Source organism: Manis pentadactyla, chromosome 6, assembly GCF_030020395.1.
Source record: "Manis pentadactyla isolate mManPen7 chromosome 6, mManPen7.hap1, whole genome shotgun sequence".
Taxonomy (NCBI): domain Eukaryota; kingdom Metazoa; phylum Chordata; class Mammalia; order Pholidota; family Manidae; genus Manis; species Manis pentadactyla.
This window is the reverse complement of record NC_080024.1, coordinates 97,960,642-97,981,982: the sequence shown is the minus strand read 5'-3', so window position 1 is coordinate 97,981,982 and position 21,341 is coordinate 97,960,642. Positions and strand designations below refer to the sequence as shown.

Here is a 21,341-nt window from a genome sequence, read left to right as displayed (position 1 = left end):
ATAGTCCCCACCTTTTTGGACAGGCTCTAGCACAAGACCTCAAATCCCTTACTCTCTCGAGCTCCATCCTCCTTCAATATGTAGATAATCTCCTCCCGTGCAGTCCCTCCCTGCAAACCTGTCAACAGGATACTCTTCTCCTTTTAAACTTTGTCTCAGAACACAGCTATCGGGTTTCACCCTCCAAAGTTCAGCTGTCTGCTGCTCAGGTCACATACCTGGGAGTTCAGCTCTCCCCGCGCTACAAGGCCATTACCACAGACAGGAAAAAACTTCTCCAAACCATGCCCATTCCAAACACCAAGCAACACCATCCCTAACTCCCAAATGGCAAAGCCATACACAGAAATCCTTTCCAGGCCAACTGCAGTTAAACTCCAGGGTCTTCCCCATTAGATACACAACTCCCACCTTAAGCCCTTTGTCTCAGCTTATTCCCCTCCCACCAAATCTCCCACCTACTCCTCCACCCTGACGAAACCTCTTACTCTCCGCATTGATGCTGCTCATCTCTGCTTCCACTCATCACTGAAGAAGTTTCTGCCAGCACAGAGTCCTAAGGCCTCCCTTACAACAGCTATGCGTTTGGATTGTTAACCCTGGTCTCAACACTTACTCTCTCACCAGACCTATCTTCCCAATGCCAGCCCTTTCTTCTCTTTCAGACTGTCCAAAAGATTGCACCATCAAGGATTTCCTTTGCCCTACAGGTTGCTTTGCTGCCTACACATATGTCCCCCAAAATACTATTAATTCAGCCACCCTATGTAAACATAGCAATCAGCCCAAATGCAAAAAATTTCTAACCAAACCTTTAACCAGCTTATATGACAGGATTACCAACCCCTCTCCAAAGACGATGACTCTTATTGAACCTGGAACATGCCATCACCACTGCAGACCAAGGGCTCATCTGAGGACTGTCCCCCATCAATACAAAAATGAACTTCATCGCCCCTAATCAGCAGGAAGCAGTTACTGAAGACTGACCTTCACCCCTTCCCAAATCCTCTACCACTTATAAAACAGAAAAGGGAGGAATGTAAGAAAATAGTAATTTGTCCTCCATTTGCCCCATGGTCCCAAGCACATAAACCGGTGAGAATTACACCTGGGACTTGCCTGGGCTTGCCCCGCCTTATTTCTAAACATCCCGACCCTCCCCCAAGGCAACAGGCTGAACGGATCCGCCACAATAAAAGGCACCACGCGGCTGCTCTCTCTCTGTCTCCCTCTCTGCTGCTGTCTCTCTGCTCTCTGCTCTCTCTCTCCCCACCCCCCCTCTGGGGGCAGCCACTCTCTCTTTTAGATAATAAAATCTCTTGCGTGGGCCCGTGTTTCCTGAGTCGTTCTGGGTAAGAAGGGTCGCGGCGAGATACCCTTTTACGTGGTTCCAGTGAAGTGCTACTAGACTTCCAAAAAGAAGGGCTTCCAACAACAGGATTTAAGACTAGAGCGTTCAGACAGGCTTGGAGACCAGGTTTCATTTATATTAAGCACAAAGATATCCACTTGTTTTTTTTTTAAACGGAAGTATTGTTGATATACAATCATATATTGGTTTTCAAGTATACAACACAGTGGTTCCCCATTATTAAATCCTCACCCCCACTGGTGCAGTTACTATCTGTCAGCATAGGGAGATGTCACAGAGCCATTAGCTATATTCTCCATGCTGCATTTCCATCCCCGGACACCCACGTGTTCTTAAAGAAGGTGCTAAGTATACGAAGGGTGAGGAAAATTTAGAGCTGCTAATAGTAATGCTTGCTAAAGGGTAGTTCACTACAGTTTACAAAGCTTCTATATCCAACATACTTAATATTCATAAATATTACCACTATTTTTTAAATTTGAGAATAAATTTTAGGATAAAGGTACTTTTTGAGGTTGCACAGCTGGTAATGTAAAACTGCCAAGGCAAGAAATCAATGAGTTCAGACTCCAACTCTAAAGGCCAATCCACCCCAAACAGCCACCCAGAGGCTGCACACCTGAACCTACAGCTCTAAGCACGGGCGGGGCTGCAAATCTCCAGCCATGTGGGTTTTTCACAGGTTCATCTGAGTTTGGGGCCCCCCTCAAGAAACCCTTATTCTTACTCACTTAGGCCAACTAATTAGAATCATTTCAGTAACCCACTCTGTCCAGAAGCTGCGGCCTGGCGCAGCCTTTGCCTTGCGTGAGGTCTTCTGCAGGTACAGTGCTCTCATGCTAGACATCCTGCCTGAAGTCACTGGATAAAGCCCATGGTTAGCCCAGGGATTTGGAACTGATTTCAAATGAATAGCTTAAAAAAAGACAGTGGTACATACCTGGCTCTTCAATACAATTTACATCCACTTTGTTTGGAAAGTGATCAGATACACTGTGACAAGCCTCAGTCCTGGTTTCATGTGGCCATCCCGGAGCAAGGACCACCACAATCGCCACTGTTGGCTACACATGGATGGGCATGCACCTCTATTTTTAATGGGGGTCTGCATGTACTTACTTGAATGTGAAAAAAATCTGGGCAATGATCTTAAGAAAACCACCATCATAACTTGCCGTGTGCAGACAGACGGCTGAATTAAAGGTACAGTACAAACTGCCACAGATTCTTCGACAAAATCTGCAAATAAGACCCTCCAAATAAAGATGGGGAATATTTAAATATTAAGACAAATCTATACATAACAGTTACTTGTTTCCCATGCCAACAAAGAATCACTTGTCTTGCTAATGGGCGTGTTGTCCTCTCAAGCCTTACTTGTCTCCACTCAGACCAAACAAAGGTCCCTTCGTGGGAACAAGAATGTGTCCTGGAGGTTGTTCTGTGCTATGCTATTTCGTAAAAATTACACTTTCCACCTGATTATTTCTAGGATATTGGAAACATTACTGACTTCACAACCTAATCTTACATTTGACCACTAAATTCTTTTTTAATTTAAGTATCATTGATAGACAAACTTATACTGGTTTCAAATACACAACACAGTGGTTCAGTTACCCATATAATTAAATCCTCACCCCCCTCTAACGCGGTTACTATCTGTCAACACAGGAGGATGTTACAGAATCATTGGCTATGTTCTCTGTGCGGCACTATCATTCTTATGACCAACTTATATTATGACTGAGAATTTTTGTGCCGCTTTATCCCCCTCCCCCTTCATCCCCCCTGTCCTTCCCCCACAGTAACCATCAGTCCTTCTCAGTGTCTCTGAGTCTACTGCTGTTTTGTTCATTTTGTTTTGTTTTGTTTTTGCATTTCTCCTATAAGTGAAATCATATGGTATTTGTCTTTCTCTGCCTAGCTTATTTCACTGAGTATAATACTCTCTAGGTCCATCCATGTTGTTGAAAATGGCAGGATTTCTTTCTTTTTTATGACTAATACTCAATTGTGTATATGTACCACATCTTCTTTATCCATTCATCTATTGATGGACACTTAGGTTGCTTCCATATCTTGGCTATTGTAAATAATGCAACAATAAACATAGGGGTACACATATCTTCTCAAATCAAGGATTTTATTTTCTTCAGGTATATTCCTAGAAGTGGAGTTACTAGGCTGTATGGTATTTCTAGTTTTAGTTTCTTGAGGAACCTCCACATTGCTTTCCAGTGGCTGCACCAACTGACATTCGCACCAACAGTGTAGGCGGGCTCCCTTTCTCCACATCCTTGCCAACGCTTGTTATTTCTTGTCTTTTGGATAGTGGCCATTCTGACTGGTGTGAGGGGATATCTCACTGTAGTTTTGATTTGCATTTCCCTGATGATAGTGATGTGGAGCATCTTTTCATGTACCTGTCGGCCATCCGTATCTCTTCTTTGGAAAAATGTCTGTTCAGGTCCTCCACCCAGTTTTAAATCCACTTGTTCATTTTTTATTTTGATTAAATTGCTGTGGGGATGTGTCCAGGAAAAAAATTGCTCATACTTATGTTCAAGAGACTTTTGCCTATGTTTTCTTCTAAGAGTTTTGTGGTATCATGTCTTACAGTTAGGTCTTTAATCTACTTCGAGTTTACTTTTGTGTATGGAATTAGACAGCAATCCAGTTTTATTCTCTTACGTGTAGCTGTCCAGGTTTCCCAACACTGTTCATTGACAAGGCTGTCATTTCCCCACTGCATATTCACAGCTATTTTATCGTATATCAATTGACCATGTACACACTGACCACTAAATTCTGATATTAATTACAATCTTTGGTTCAGCTGATAGACTTGGATTTTCCTCTTCCTTTCCAATGTTTTTCAATGTTATTTCCTTTTTGTCTAATTATCAGCTACCAAGCAGGAGTGACAGCAGCAGAGGGGGTTTGCTTGGTCCCCGAACGAGACGCTCTTCTATATGTGTCAGCCATGAACTCGTTTCAGGCCCATGATGGGCCTTTGAGATGGGTGTTCCTGTCATCTCGTGAATGCTGGAACTGCGGTACAGAGAGGTCAGGCAGCACACATACAGGGTCACATAAACGCTGGGTGGCTGAGCCACGTCCGCCTGTCACCCCGGTAGCTTGTCGTTAGGCTGGTCAAGCTCGGTGATGGGGGTCCGGGGGCAGCTGGACACCAGCAGCACTAGAGGACACCATCCCTCTACACAGCAGCGTGCTCGACAGCTGCCACGTGGAGACACACGGGAACCAAGTGCTCATGAGGACCGTTTCTAACAGTTCCCACAAAGGACAAAGCGCATCATCTGACCTTCCCGCTTCTCCTGGCTCTCCTTTTATCAGAACAAGACTACTCACTCGCTACATAACGTGTGTGCGTAGTCAGGAAGCAGGGCTGAGGCGAAGTGCGTTACACATGCCAGGAATTCTGTGGCTCTGTTTAACTGCCGTCACTCCTGAAGTGTCCACAGTTGTCCGCCCTGATAATCCAGACACAGGTTATGCCCAGATTAAAGGGCTGCTCTTTCCCCGGTCTGTTTGCACCTTTGAACCTGAGCAAGGGCCATTCTGCACGGTGCACAACTGCAGGGGAAGGAACAAAAGCCCTCGACTCTGTGAGCCTTTCCTGCTGGGCATACAGAAGTGAGGAGACCACACAGTGAGGAGCACCACCTGCAGCCGCTGGTGGACAGGGGGGAAGGTAAAGGGAAGCGGAAAGCCGGAGGGAACAGTCACAGCCTTACCCGAAGCGCCTCCTCATTCCTGGGGTTTGGCCTTCCCAATTTCTTGCTGGCTGTGGAGAGATCCAGAGCAACCCAGGAACAACAGAAACTCTGCCTTGCTGCTTCCGCCTCACCGATGCGATCTGCTAGTCATGAGGGGCCACCCCCACTTGCTGCCAAGGGCTCATCTCGAAAACCAGATACACGTCATGGGAGTGAGCTCACTGCTGACGGGACACAGACCAAGCCCAGGAGGTTCCTAAGAACGCTGTGATCTGGCTGTGGAGGCGTGAGGCAGGGTCACAGGTTGAACCTCGACTTCACCACCTACTGTCTGTAGGTCCTGGGCTGAGATCCCAAAGGTCTCCTCATCTAGAAAGGGACAGTTTCTATGATGAAAGGAGGTCACGGCTCTGCGTGGCGCACCAGCACAGCCACCCCACAGCAGGTGCTCACTGCTGTGGGCCTTGAGTGCTACCACCCCCTCCTCTCCAGCGGGCCTCCCCCCTCTGTACGACTGCCCAGCATCCAGTAGGTATCCCATCATTCACCCAACATTGGAGTGTCTCCCAAGACCTGCAGTAGCCCTGCCTCAACAGCTCACTCCTTCCTAGACCTGGACCCTCTATGTAGATGCCTGAACTTAAAAATAATGCTGTCATTAAAATGTTAGGAAAAGAGAAGATACAGAAATAAAAAGGGAAAGGACATATGCTTCTGTTTGGTGGGAAAAGGCCTCCACATCTTGACCCCCCACAGATACAACATGTAAAATTCTTAATTTCAACATCATTTTGAGAACTATATGTCATGTTGATGCATATTGCAATCTGAAGCAGGGAGACCAGGCTTTACAATGTTGTTTTAATTAAAAAAAAAATCCTATTTAGAGATGCACCCTTCTCAACATGAAGGAGGAAAGCCAGGGCAACTGACCGGGGGTCTGCAGGGACTGTCCCACTGAGGCCCCCAAAATTCTCTGCCATGACACATGGCTGCCAGCATCTCATGCACGTGCGCAGGAAGTAATGTCTATTCACAAACTGTTTGATGTGTTTTTTTCAGCCTGGGTAACAGCTTGTTCTGTTTTAGAAGTTAACTCTGATACTGGCTTTCTGGGCAATGTCTGTCAGGAAGCCTCTCTCCAAAAAGTGGGCATTTTTAATAATGCAGCACAAAATAAAATGAATTGCTACTATAAAGATAATGGTAAGAGTAATAATAAGTATCTGGCCTTCTCCATCTTGGTGCCATGGACACTTCGGGCTGGGTGGCTCTGTGGTATGTCCTGTGCACTGCAGAATGTTTAGGGGTGTTCTTGGTTTCTACCCACCAGATTACAGAAGCTCCATTTCCCTTGTCTTGGCAACCAAAGTGCCTCCACGAAGCCCAAGTCCAGGGCATGGGGAGATGGGCACAGATTTTCAACTGGTTGATCGACTTGCTAGTTGAGAACCACTGGTCCGTGTTAAAGAAAGAAAACAATAATTTGCTTTCTTAAATAAGGAAGTAACAGAGTGACCAAAAGTTGTGATGTTTTGATCTTAACAAGTCAACCTATAATATACATATTTTCATTCACAGAGAAATTTATCATAGTATTGAAAATATATTACCAAACTATTTCATTTAACTTATCAAACCTTCCCAGATTTTGACACAGAGAACAAAGCATTCCTACTCAATGTAGGAAGCAATGCCAGACAAGCAAACCCATTAAATCCTCACGGTATCAATCTTTCAGAGCCTGAGATTTCCGTACATCTTTTTTTTTGGTCTCTCGTCTTGTCCCTTACTCCACACTCCCTCATCTGCGGCGTCATCTCTGCAGGACCCAGCGGGCCCGGACACCACGAGGCGGAGCACTCTTGCCGTTCCGGAGGCCCAGGACCCCTGACAGGGGACACGTCTATCAAAGGCTCTGATGGTCCCCCAAGATCACAAAATCTTTCCTATTGCTCTATTTTCAGGAAGAACATGAAAGACTACTTTCTTGATGAAATTCATTTTTAGGGGAAAGAATGTTTTAGCAATAGAAAAAATGATAGAGATGAATTAAAACCATTAGGAAAACATGTGCATGAGAAAATGCCTATAAAAAAGCCTGTTTCCTTAAAAATTGGGCAAAAAGAAAAATCTCAGACTCATCTTTCTCTCCCTTTCCCCGTTCCCTGCATCACGGTATCAATCTCTGCCTCAGCAGCATTTTCCCAGGGGCTCAGGCCTCCTCCCAGGTGCTTAGGCCTCCCCCCAGGGGCTCAGGTCTCCCCCCAGGCGCTCAGGCCTCCCCCCAGGCACTCAGGCCTCCCCCCAGGGGCTCAGGTCTTCATTATCTTTTAATTCTATTTCAACAACCTCTTATCTGGTTTCTCTTACTTTCTCATCTTCATTCAGGGGCAGTAGGGAGGTGATGGGGGTGGAGGGTTACAGCCTCACGTAATCTTTTTAGAACACAGATCATGTGAGGGACCCCCCACCTGCCCAACCAAAGGCACAGAGATTACAGTTCCCATTATTCATCCCAGAATTCAAATTCCTTCATCATTTTTTCCAAGATAGGTTTCTAACCTTATTTTCTAAATACCCCTTCCTCCTCTATCCCAAAATTATCTTCACTATTGCCCACAAAATTATCTTCACTATTGCCCACAATCCAAATGTTCAGACTGTACTCTGACTGGAAAGGGCCTTTCTCCCACGTTCACCAGAAGGCCCTTGGCTTTGATTTCTCAATCCTATTGATCGCTCAGTCCAATAGCTGCACGGCATTGTCTGCGCCTCTAGTAGAACCATCATTTAGCCATCTTCTCTTACAATCCACGTGGGGACTCAGAGCTGTAACTGTGGCTCCACAGGAATAAGAGACCAGACTTGTTCTCTAGGCAGTTTTCAGGCATCTTTGAAGTTAGGCCTTTAAAGATGAATCAATTTCCATTAGGTCAAAAATATTTAGTAAGCCCTGCAGTGTTTTGTTCAAGCCTGTGCTGTGAGAGATGCACTTGCCTCCAAGGAGCCTTTGGTAGAGAAAGGAGTAAGAATAAGATGTAAACACTCGGGCAAAACTGCTACAGGGATTCCAAAGCGGAAGGAAGAGGAGGATCTTATTTCTGTGCCTACTGTGGGAAGCGAGGGAAAGCTTCTTGAGGCGGGCAGTGTTTGAGGCGGGATGTCACAGCCAGGAGGTGACTGATGTGTGGGCCCTCCGAGCAGGAGAATGGACAACAGCAGGGAGGCAGGGTTGGGGGGGCTTGCGGCACTGCCAGCGAGTGTCCCCAGACAGCAGTACTCTAAGCCGCTGGGCACCCGCCCCAAAGAGCCCTTGTTGGACAAGAGTCTGCACCCACATGGGGCACATCTGAAAAGCCTTGGCGGGGGGGCTGAGACACAGAGTCGTGGTTAGGGAAAACCACCACCTGACTGTAGCAGAGGACTGACCGGCCGACACAGGAGGCCCCGGGGTCTTCGCAGCAGGTGAGACCCGGTGAGAGTAGCTGGCAGGGGGCAGGTACCGAGGACGAGGATTCCCAACCCAGGAGATGATGTGAGCTGTGAGGGGCTATGGAAAAACGTTCTGCCACCGAGTACTGAACTCATGGTATGCAAAGGCATGAGGGAGAAATGGAGTGTTTCAAATGAGAACATGCCCATGGTGTTCATTTACCTACAGGGACTGGGACCGTGGAGAGAGCAAAGGGACCGTGGAGAGAGCAAAGGCCCTGTGTTCACGCTGCTTGTGTCATGCTCCTCGGCCTGTCTCACTCCTAGGGACAGACCCCACGGTGTCCTGTGAACAAGTCCCAACCAGTGGGAGGCCTGGTGGTGTGCACTTTACTAGAAGCACAAAGGAAGGGTCTGAGTCATCTCTCCTCTTGCCTTGAATGGCAGCTAAGTTTGCCTGGTACGTGTGGCCATCGTTTCCCTGTATGAGGACACCTGACAGTAACCTGCAAGGGCAAGCGCATTCACAGGGGGTTTCCCAGAGGCCAGCGACTCCCCAGAGAACTGGAGCGAAGGGACTTCAGGAGGTTCTGCCAGCATGGTGATTGGGTTTGGACACATTAAGTCCATTTTCTGAGAAGAAAAAGAACGCAAAGCAATTCCCAAAAGCTAAAGGGAACCTTTTAAAAGGTCACACTACTTCTTAGAGGTACAAATCCAACATGGAAATCAAATTATGAAGTGAGACAAGCCCGTCTCTGCCCATGTTATAAACACCCCATAAACAGTGTGGCTGATTTCAGGCAGCTTGTCCAAACTCCCATCTGATGTTAACCACATTACCTCGTAGGTCATGTTATACTTGAACCAGAGTTATCCCTTTCATGTACCAACTTGCCGTTCAGTATCGACATATGAGTAGGAAGGAAACAGAAACGGTAGCCTGGGAGTTTCACACCCCAAATGTCATCCCTCCTCAGTGCCAGATTTTTTGGTGTTATGTTTTTGATCCTAGATTTTTTGTTTGTAGATGCAGTATGGGATTTGTGAGGATTCTGGGAGTAAATGGGCTGAAAGGTGAAAACAGCAATCTAGGGATTCTCAAGTTTGTACTTATTTCACTAGCGTTTATAGATCAAGAAAAGCCACCCAGCACAACACCAGATAACCTTCCACTGGTCTTGCTCAGACTCACCCTTTGCATACCTCCTATAATGCTCTTATTTGAAGAAGAAACTCAAAAACAACTCACTTTTCTTCCCAAATCTTACACACACACACCCGTCCCCTTAAATCACTACCCCCGGCTGGGAGGTTCCTGCACTTCGCCCAGAGCCACCTCTTCCTGGCTCACCTTTCACCCAGTTGGGTTGTCCCTGCACACACCTCACACCAGAACAAACAGCCCAGGGAGAGGTGAACTTTCACCCCTATGGAAACTACCTAAGACTGTAAATAGGATTCAAGGACTGAGGCCTAGTGCTCTTGGCGAGAATGTCACTTGAGTTTCATATTACAATTAACTTTGCTGCTGGTTGCTAAGTTTGAGTCCATTTTTCCTTCTTTTATTACAGAAATTTTTAAACATATAGAAAATCGGGGTAATGCACATGTATGTACCCTTCACCTAGATTTAACAACTTTAACAGCTTATCTTATATTCACCTATTTTTGTTTGTTTTTGATGTATTTTATAAATTATAATCATATTTCCCCCAAATAATTCAGTATGTCTCTAAAAAAAAATATTTTCCTTTATAACACTAGTATCATACCTAACAAAATCAAAATAATTCCCTAACGTCCTCTCATCATAAATGCCATTCATACTCTGATTTCCTTGGATTACTGTTTTAAGTGAGAAGTGAGACGAGAAGGCTGCACCAGAGGCTGGTGACAGTCCTGGGGTCGTCTGCTGTCAGAGGTAGACCCTCACATGACTTCTCTGTCCTTGTTAAAATAGTAGGGTGAACGCCTGGGTGTGAAAGACACCAGTCAGCCTGACCACAAGCACTAGGTCACCCCAGCTGTGAAAATTACTCCTTATGCAGAGAAGTGGAGAGAGAGGGAGGAACGAATGCCTCCCGAGGAAACACATGGCCGTGACAACTTCCCAGGCACCAGGCTATTATAGTACTTAAATAGTTCCCCTCTTTCTCTCCTGAATCACTCCCCCTAGCCTAGAAAGAGTCTTCAGACTCCATTAGTCTTAAAAAAATGAATACTAGACGCCTTTCAGCCCATGTCCTCTCTTGGCTTCTCCCTAATACATCCTGACGAGAATAGCTGATCCCGTGAGCTGTCTCACCTTCCACTCATTTTTGCCCCCACTTTGTAATCTAATTTCCTCCCTTCTATTCACCAAGACTGCCTTTTCGCAGATTTCCATGACCACACGTAAAGCCCTTCCCCAGCCCCTGGCCTCTGGCAGCGGCTCCCGTGCTTGTGTACACGGCTGCTGCACCGACCCCCGCGCAGTGGGAAATCTGCGCATGAATTCCCATTCCCCCAAACCACTGCTGTTGCCCAGAAGCCTACCTGATAACATATAAAGTCGAGTAACACATATTGGGTACATTCTGTGTATTAGATGCTCTATTCTTACAGTAAAATAAGTTTGAGAAAATGTTTTTTAACTTGTCACAAATCTCCAAAAAATTTTCCAATGTATTTATGGAAAAAGATCCATGCACATGTGGACCCACACAGTTCAGAGACCTGTCTTGTTCAAGGGTCAACTGCATTTACTTAATTTTCCCCTAGAGTAAGAATCCTGGTGGGGAGCTGTGTGTGAAAGGAGAGAAAAGTGGAGCTTTACCCAGTTTACTGGCTGGTTATAATGCTTCTCTCTTCTCTAGAAAGGGTCTTTCGGCACCACCCAGGCTGTAGTGGTCAGGGAGGCAGGCTCTGGAGCCACACACCCTGGGTTCAAATCACACTCCTAGCTCTAATATTACAAGGTACCTAATTTCTGTGAACCTCAGTTTGTACTTGTGAAAAATGCAGATGACAAAACCTCCTGAGCTTATTGTGAAAGCTGCGTGAAGGAATAAAAGCAACATGCTGAGTTAATGAAGTGACTGGAAGACAAGCATTATGTACATCTTAGTTCCTGCTAACTATGCCCTGTGGATTCAGTTATGAAAAGCGGGTATTTCTTAGGTATCTGATATTTACTACTGGAGAACTGGCTGGGGCAATGTTCCTCAGACCCTATGAGGTCCTACACCTTTCTAAAAGTTTGGCTACTTCCCATTTTATCATGTAAGCTTCATCTCACATAAAAGAGAAAGTACATAAAGTGTTGTTCAACATTAGCAGTGACTTTTATAAATGGATGGTTCATGCAAATTAAACTTCCAACCCAGGAGAATAAAATTAGCTTGTTTCAACATTTCCTTTTGTTCAGTAATTACAATTTCAGGTTATGTTCGATACCACATTACTATAATTTTGCCCAAGAGACAGACACTGCTCACCTCCATTTCAGAAGCAGGCACTGCCAATATAAATCAGGGGCTGGCTGAACAAGGGCCTTGCGGGCTTCGTGAGCAGTTCTAACCAACCTGTGTCCCATCCAGGGTCACTTATTTCTGCGCATGGTGTAGCTAGGAGGGAAGTGCTGAGATCATTTTAGCTTGTTACAGATTCACCGGATTTGGAGAATTTAAAAATAGAAACCAAATGTGGCTGCAGTTTATCTCGGATGCTTCTTTTCAGGCAGCTATCTGTTCACCCATGGTGACAGCGAGCACCCCACCGAATGATTTGAATTTTCATAAACCCAGCCAGAATTCCACTGCTTCTCAAACTGGTGGACCATGGACATTCAGACCTATTTGTTTGCTCAAAGCTTTGTCTCTTTGGAGCACTTTTTCAGATGGTTTTCATGAGACAGGTGATAATGAGGAGGTAACACTTACTCAGTACTCATGTACCAGGCACGGTGTTCAGTCATTTACACAAATTAGATCATGAAGAATCTTGATGGCATTTTCTGAGGTAAGGCTCCATTTTTTGGACTGGGAACTCAGAGCTTAGGAGGGCAAATTAAATTTGAGAGGCAATGGCATATCCAGGTTTTTGTGGAACGTGAGGTTTATATGATCTTTAATGGAAAAACATGTCAAATTGTGAGGATCAAATTAGGATTAAGGCCCTAGAAGGGGTCAGCATAAATAAGGGACCCTGAGATATGACCTTTAGAGGTAACCAGCTTTTGTCTGCTTTAGTAACCACTCCGAGCTGCAGAGACAAGGGAATTTGATGAACAGAAATGTGAATGTAAAGTGAAAATTATTCATCTTCGGAAATTCTTTGCTGTGATTAAACTGCATAAGGCTTTTAAAATTAAAAAATATATATATATTTGTTTGTTGTTTAATGTGTCCAGATATATGTGTGTGGGGGAGTGCAGTGTGAGCGACCAGGTGCACACGGAACGCCAGACAGTGATGAGGGTTGTCTGAGTACGCAGGATGCAGACAAATTCTGAGTCCTGCGTAGTATGTTCCCTAGGAAATCCTCGACCTCCTGGGGGCACTAAGAAGTTAGAAAGCTCAGATAAAATTATCTGGGATGCCTTGGGAATAAAAGTTGTCTGAAAGCAGCAATCACTTTTCTAAAAAATGCCAATTTTTCTCGAGCGGCTTCTCTGCTGTTAACAGAGTGTATGACGCTGACTGAACACATTCCCTCGTGGAATCACTTGTTCGTTATACAAAGAAAACTCCTTTTATCCAAAATGAAAAACTTATTTTGCCAGAATGAGGGAGGTGTTTACTGTTTTCCCAAAGCCCATCTAATAACTTTAGGCAGAATAAGGCAATTCTTATTACCACCACATCAGAGTGCAGTGCTGATAAGAACATTAAGTCATGTTTGCCTTTTCTTAGTTCTATGAAATCATTTCTTTTCACATGAGGAGTCTCATAAAAATCTCTGATAAAGAATATGGAAAATGCAGTCTGAATTGTGATGTCCAAAAATGCCAAGTTTTACTACCTTCCAGGTGGTGCACGAGCACAGCTGCCTAGGGCTGCCCCGCCTGTGCACCGCACAACCCTGGGGGCACCACTTACAGAGCCCAGAAGGTTAGGGATGTCACCTGAGACAGGACAGTAGGGGGGGGCACTACTGGAAACATGGTAAATGATGTTAAAAATTGGTAAAACTCAGTAAATGGTAGAAGGGAGTATATTATACTATTGCAACCTCAAAATAAGAAGTCAAAATAAAAACAGTAGTCAAACAATTCAGAGGAGTTTGTGTCTAGCCTGCTTTAATGAGCAGAGAAGTAATTCCACTTGTATTTAGTTGCAAAATACTGGGTGAAGCCTTTAGGAATGTTTTGTCATTATCACAATCATTACCACAAGCATCTGTGGAGGCGTTCACTAAGGGGTGAGCACCCAGAAGGGTGGTTCACCTCTGTGGCCTCCTTGATCTTCAGCACCTGTCAAGGAAAGGGCCCCCACTGTGCAGGGGTGGTGGTGTGAAGGACCAGAGGGCTCAGTGAGTCGCCCGAAGTGATACAGAGAGTACGCGGCAGAACCAGGAAGACAGCTGGGCTGATTATAAAGCTGGAGAGTTTTATTACCATGTCAAACTTATTTAATTATTAATTGCTTATAAATTTTCCTCAAAGACTGGGAGATGATTCTCAGCCTAGATGAAATTCTGACAAATGAGTAAAATATGTATGGATCAAGATTTCTTCTAACTAAAACTAGAGCATAAACAAGCCAGAGAGACTTAAATGATATTTTTAGTTTCCACAATTTACTTTATGCTTCTTTTCTTCCAAGGGTTAAACTTGGTACTAAATATGTTCTTTCAAATAAAATGCACCCCAGTATTTCCTTTCAAATGATATCTTATGAAATGTCTCCTGCCCATTTGGCCCTTGCTCAGGACGGAGTCTGTGTTGTCCCCACATCAGATGGTGAAGCCTGAATCCCCGACGCGGGGGTAGCTGGAGGCGGCGCCCTTGGGAGGTACCTGGGTCCCGAGGCTGGAGCCTCCACGAGTGGGATCAGTGCCCTTATCAGAAGGGACAGGAGACAGACGGCACTCTCTCAACACCGCATGAGGACACGGCAGGAGAAAACGGCCTTCCGCGATCCAGAAACCAGGTTCTCATCAGAGACAAGCAGCCTCCAGAACCGTGAGAAAGACATGTCTGCTGCCTGCAATCCACCCCCTCCGTGGAACCTGGGGAGCAGCTGAACTAAGTCTCTATTCGAGTTTTCTTTCCTGTAGGATGTTCTCTCTCCTTCCAATGTGAAGTGGTGTGATCTCACCCATGTTTCCTTTTTGTCTTGGCAACAGTATTTCTTTTAAAGAAGTATCTTTTCTGACATGATACCTGGTTTCCCAATTACATGCACTGTTCTCTTCCCTGCAGATGAAGGAACATACCATATCTTTCTTCCCAGTAGAAGCTGAATGGCTATTAATTTAAAAATATATTCAAAACAATAAAACATCTACAAATACTTGCAGGTGTCTGAGAAATCTTACCATTTGACACTGTGAATGCCCATTCCAGAAAGCAGGTCCCAACCCTGGCTGCACATTCAACACCAAAATTTAAAATCCTAATGCCCAGTTCACACTCAAGAGTAATTAAAGCAGAAGCTTTGGAGATGGGGCCTGGATGGGTCATTTTTAAAGCTGATTCAATGCACAGCCAAGTTTGAGAGCCCAAGATTGAGCATCTACAGCCAGGAAGAACCTACCTTTTGTGTACAGATCCAAAGGATTCACAAATGATTTTCTAGAATTGGTCTCGCTTGTTAAGGAGTGTATAGTAAGGCATCATGTAGAGAAAGGTAACTGGACGAAGATTGAGGGCACGTGCCAAATGAATGTGGTATATATAAACAGACCCTGGGGACAGCTGGGGATGCCTGCACCCTCCTGATGCAGAGCCAGTCTCTGGTCAGAGCAGGGCCGAGGAAGGCCACCTGGCTAGGGAATGGCATTAATGGAAAAGGATTCATGGCAGAGGAAGCGACTGATGTAGCCAGAGTGCAAGGTTCACTCTTCAGAGCAGGAAAGGTGAATCTGGGGAAGCAGACCAGAACCACAATTCTAAGTTCCTCCTTCTTCCATGAAGGCTACTCCTAGGGCTAGGAAATATAAGTCTAAAGGACAACGTTTCAGGCCAGAGGAATCCTTTCTTTCTTATAATTTTGTTTAATAAGAAGGAGTTTTCAGAAGCTGGGTGATCCCTGTCATATTGGCATTTGAAGACTCCTGGGAATAAAAAGGGTGCCAAACGATTCATTCATTCAATAAATATTGACCATTTACCATTTGCTGCCATTTTAGGCAACTAGAATACTGAAAAGTCCCTTTTCTAGACAGACAACCCTCTGGGCACTGCAGACCTTTCACTCAAAACATAACAGCAGAGGGTGAGGGCTACATAATTTGTAATTGATTAGAGGTTCAGGGCTACATAATTTACAGATAATTGACTAGAGTGCCCTGCTACAGACTTTTGAAAAATTGACCAAAAGTAGAGAAAAAAAAATCATGATTCTTTATATAACAAACTATAGGCACCAGGAGAAAGTATAAGATAACTTAAATTTGTTTTTTTAAAGTGTATTTATAAGCTACCACTACTGAAAATTAATTCAAGCCACTGGATGTATCTGAAACTCCTAGGGCAGTACTGCATACAGAATGAGCTTAATAAAAATCAGTAAAATGGCACCGAGTGGCAGGAACTGAATGGAGTACCAAGTGGAGGAAGAAGGCAGCCTTCACCTTGATCTGACTGCAGCAGTGAGGCCACCTCAACTGCCTGTCTCTAAAAGCCCGTTGCGAAGAAGTCCGGGTATCTGAACTGCCAACTGGACACTTTTGAAACCAGACAACAATGCTCTTTTGTGAAATGGCATCTTGTGAAAAATGACATCAAAGTCATTCTCAAAAGCAACATTTCAAGGCACCCAGGATTCCTTGGACCCTGGGGCTCAAAGGTCGGCTGGTCATTCAAGAAGACTACAGAGGCGTTCTTTGTATTTGTAAAATTATCATTTTATAAATATCTAATAGGAATTCACATTTAGCTACATGCATAATTAGAAATATGTGTGACAAAATGAATCACTGACAGGTGAAACAATTACACAAGGTAAGTCATTATATGCTCTAGTTTTAGGCAATTCTGCTTTCTAGTTGTGGAGAAAAAAGTTAGCACATTCAAGTCCCCATCTTCTGCATTTTCTTGCCCCACGAAGGAAGTTTTACCTGCATAATGTACCGGAATCTCGATCTTTGGCCCAATGACGTAGTGCCCCTCCTCCAGGCTATGGGCAGTGATGGTGGTCCACTGGCGGCAGGAGTGAATCAGAAGGTAGTCGTTTTCCCGCAGCCCTTCTATGCATTCCCCTAGAGACAGAATTTTACAGAAGAAACTTAGAATTAGCAGCTGCTACTCCACATTCTGCATAAAATTTGACTAGTTAAAACTTGACTGATGCAGAAGTTGGTAGTTCATGCCAAGGTAAGCTCATTTTTGAATTAGCAATAAAAAGGCATCCATACCAAGCTGACAGTTCTACACAGGATTCCACAGAAATGTTCCCTGCTTATTAGCAAAGAGATTTCCAAAACCTCATTGTATCTAGATGATTACATTTCAATCATAATAAAACAGGTATTTATTAAATGCCGACAATACATTGGGCATTACTTAGATGCTCTGCAAATAAGTTGTGTTCCTTCTTTACTGGTAAGAAAAACCAAGGTTCAGAATAGTAAGTAACATGTCTAAGCTCACAGATTTAATAAGCAGAAAAGTTGGGATTCAGGCCTTGATCAGACTGACTCCAAAGTTTATGCTATTAAACAATACAATTTAAGTACCAAAAATAAATCATAAAGTTTTCTCTGTGTTGAAACAGTACTTGAAATTAAATGTTTATCTCTCCTTTAAAATTTTGTTTTGCTAGTTCTCTCTGGCCTCGTAACCAAACCTCCCAATTAATTAAAAACAATGAGGCTGTAAAGCACACAAACGAAATTATTTTTCATTTTAATATTTTAAGTGCCTTTTTAGCACTTGAACAAATGACAAACTATTTCAAAAGAGAAATCCATTCCCTGAAACTTAAAAGTTGGTTTTTTTAGATGCTAATATGACCCATTTCAGTAAGCCTGGTTTAGTAATTTTAAATGCTCAAAGAAAACACCTGAAAAGGCTAATTTCTTTATACAGAAAATAATTAGCCTTCCTTTTTTTGATGTTTAAGCAAAAAAGATATTAGTGATTTAACCATGTGTTTTGAAATGGCATTTATAGATCCCTCAAAAATTCTTAGAAGTGTTAGTGCTTTTTCAATAAAAATATGTAGAGGAGGCTGTAATGAGCAACTTGGTTATCACAACCACAAACAATGATGAGATTTGTTTCCAAACCAGTGAGGACACGATCTTTAAACCAGTCTTAATGGTAGAATATTTTACATCTTTGTTGCAGGAAGTGCAGAGTTAAAAGTTTTCTGGTGGTGGTGGGGGAGAAAGAAACAGACTTGGAAGTAGGGGTACCTGGCAGGACGGGGAGGGTCCAAGTAACGTGGGGGGGGGCGGGAAGGGCCGGGAGGCTTCAAACCACACTCCCCTGCCCTTCACGCTTTGGGGGGACCAGGCTCACGAAGACACCTGCCGGTGGAGGCCACTGGGACTCACGAGCCCTTCACATCCCTCCAGCACGTCAGGGCAGGAAGGAAGATCTGGAACTGCCCTCCAAAGAAGAAATCCAAGGCCCCCTGGGGGCTCCGCCCAGGAGGCAGCAGTGTGGAAGGGCCGCACCCACAGGCAGCAGGCGCGAGTCCCGATCGTGGCCCTCAGGGGCAGCTGACCAGGTTTCGCCAGGGCTGCTCCCACCACTGCCGGGGCCTAGGCGGGAACCTTCTCCACCTCACCCTGGGGATGGGCAACGATACTGCCCACCTCACAGGGCTGTTGCGGAGACGGAGCAACAGCCATGGGAAGCGTGCAGCCAGACTGGCATGCTGGTGAGGGGCGATCAGGGAACGCTATTAATCTTAACTGCTGCAAGCTTTTTCTCTCTAAAATTTAATTCTTATAGAAACTGTAATTTAGGTCGTATTATCCTCCTCAGGTGAGGAAATGACCTTCAAAGCTGTCAAGAAACTCGCCTAAGGCTGCCATGGGCTCCAGAGGCAGAGCCTGAGTCTGGGGACCCTACAGCCCCCCGCCCCTCCACCACCACGCTGTCCTTGGCCTTGACAAGAGCCAACAATAATCCAAGAAATGGGGGAAACTGACCTGCGGCTTCAAATCTCACTCATGCCCCCCACCAGCACGACAGGCAGGGTTCCCAGGGCTTGGGGCACATCAGAGAACGAAGCAAAGACCCTAGCCTGGATTACCAGCCAGCAGGACAGACCCGGAGCCTGTGAACACACATGGGTGACTGGGAGTGAAAGGGCTTTGGGAGAAAGAAAGATCAAGGGCAAGAGGGTCAGCAGCAAGGGAAGGAGAGCAGTTCACAAATTCGTCATCCTGATTATCCAACCTGCACTTACTTAGCCTTAAAAAGGGAGCTTAAGGAATAACTGGCATACACAGAGTTGCACATATTTAATGGGCACGATTTGTTGGCCTACCACCATGACTGGGTGGTATCTTTTATGCACAGAGCAGTGGGGAACCTGCATCCAAGTCAGCCTTCTGCTGGTAAGAAGTGCTCAAGTGTAATTTTATGTAAGGCAGGATGCGATGAGTGCTAAGGAAGAGTAAGAAATCTGGAGCGGAGATGGGACTTAAGTAGAGAAGGTCAAGAGTAAGTTAAGAGGAACATGCGGCATTCGGGCGGTCCTTCCTGGGGGGATGGGTTGGGCTGATGGGAGGGGCAGGCCGTGTGGAGCCAGGGGAGGGTCTGGGCGAGGGCACAGCTGAGCTACGCTTCAGGGGAGTCAAGGCCCGTGGCCCTGGCAGGGACAGACAGGAAGGCAGAGCCCCGGGCCATGGGGCAGGGGCAGGGGACTCAGGGAACACTCACTGCCACTCCAGGGGAAGAGGAAAATGTCGTTTTCTGCAGCTAAATTGTTATATCATAAAAACTGTTTTAATTTCACTCCACAGTGGGCTCTAAAGAGGCGGCCAAGAAACAACTGCAGTCAAGTTAATCAAAATGAAAAGGTAATGTTAAATACCACCGCTAGCCGATGTGGTAGACACTCTATCAAGAGGGTTCAGAACGGTTTTTGAAGCCAGAAAGTAGTTAAGAAAGCAATGCCTTATTTTGAGACTGTCTTTTTTTTACTTTTTAAACAACTGAACCATGCACCTGCTTTAGGAAAGTAAGTTTCGCAAAAATTATCTAGAGCTAAAACAATATAATCCCTTAAAATGTCCTCAGGTAGGCCATCAATAAGGACATGACATTAAATGAATTCATAAAGTAAACAATTTTTTGTCATAGAATTATCTTGTTGCTTAACTACTACGAGCAACGTACTAAAACATTATTTAGCTCAAAGATGTACTATCAGGAAGTCTAAAAGAATCACATGGTAATTTCCAAAATATGTTAATGCCATCCTGAAATTTCCCCACTTCAGTTTTAACACTAGGAGAATGAGAATCCATATTCAGTCTGCTAAAAATAATTAATTTCAAAATATAAGATAAATACAACCTGGACAAGCTCTGTTCCTTGGCTGCTAGGCCAAGATTAACCTTCTGACTCACCTTTCTCACCTCTCCTTGTTACCTTTTCTTCTTTTCCCCTTGACACGCAAGCTGTAACTGAAGGCCTTAAGGTTCCATCGTTAGCCCTGTTCACCTTTTCTCCCACCTTTACAATCTTACACACCTCTCAAGGATTCAGTTGGTTACTGACAATACCAGTTACTAACTTCTTTTCTGAGCTTCTAGTCAGGACTTTACCTTCCACACGTCTACCTGATGCCTGCCCCCCGGCCCCTGCCATGCATTCAGGTATGGTTCGTATGTCCAAGAAACACCTCCTGAAACCCAGCTGTGTTTGGGGACCTGGCAGCACAGTGGGGACCCAGGTTACCTGCCCTCGCAGAGCTACCTCTTGGGGCTGGGTTGGCAATCTTCTGCTCTTCACTCTTTCAACGTATTTAAATACTGCTGCAGCAAACCTCCTGAGAACCTAGCACTGGTCACCTCATTCTCCTGCTCACGTCAGGGTCCCACTCCTACCTAAGGCAGCCTTTATGCTTGGCCCAGTGTTCACGGCCCCCACGACCTAGTTCCCCAGGTACTGACTGACCTTACATCCCCCACACCGTAACGGAGGGCAGAGAACCCGCTATCTGCTCATGTACACAGGGAATCGCACATGGCTGGACCCCCTCCTCTCTTTCTTTGTCTAACCCTTGACCTCCCAGCCCCTATTCACTCACTATGCAACTTACTCACTTTTGAAAGCCCAGGTCAAGGCCACCTTTGTGAACATCTCCTGACATAATCTTAATTTTTACGTTTAAACACTGATTATGTAGCTTTGCTTATATTCTCTACAGAATTCATAAATTTAGAGCTGTAAGCACAAGGACCTTGGAACTAATGTTCTTGTGTATTTAAATGACATTATGATAAAATCAATGTAATACTGTGGGAATTACAAGCATTGTTTCCCTTTTAAAATTGGCCCCTACACTCCCCAAGCATGAGAACGATGGTCAAGAAGCAGGGACATCCAGGGCGGCTGCAGCGGCGGCAATGCCCGCAGGCCACTTGGCCTTCCGCAGCTGCGGCCACGCAGCCAAGTG

General features: G+C 45.0%; 1 protein-coding gene across 2 annotated transcripts in view; it reads right to left on the bottom strand.

The window, feature by feature from the left end:
- GAREM1 (GRB2 associated regulator of MAPK1 subtype 1) overlaps positions 1 to 21,341 on the bottom strand; it is a 186,463-nt gene that overhangs the window by 96,659 nt on the left and 68,463 nt on the right. For both annotated transcript variants that reach the window (XM_036885524.2, XM_036885533.2), the window contains exon 2: positions 16,819 to 16,959. In XM_036885524.2, the coding sequence (XP_036741419.2) occupies positions 16,819 to 16,959 (141 nt within the window). The remainder of the gene's footprint in view (positions 1 to 16,818; positions 16,960 to 21,341) is intronic.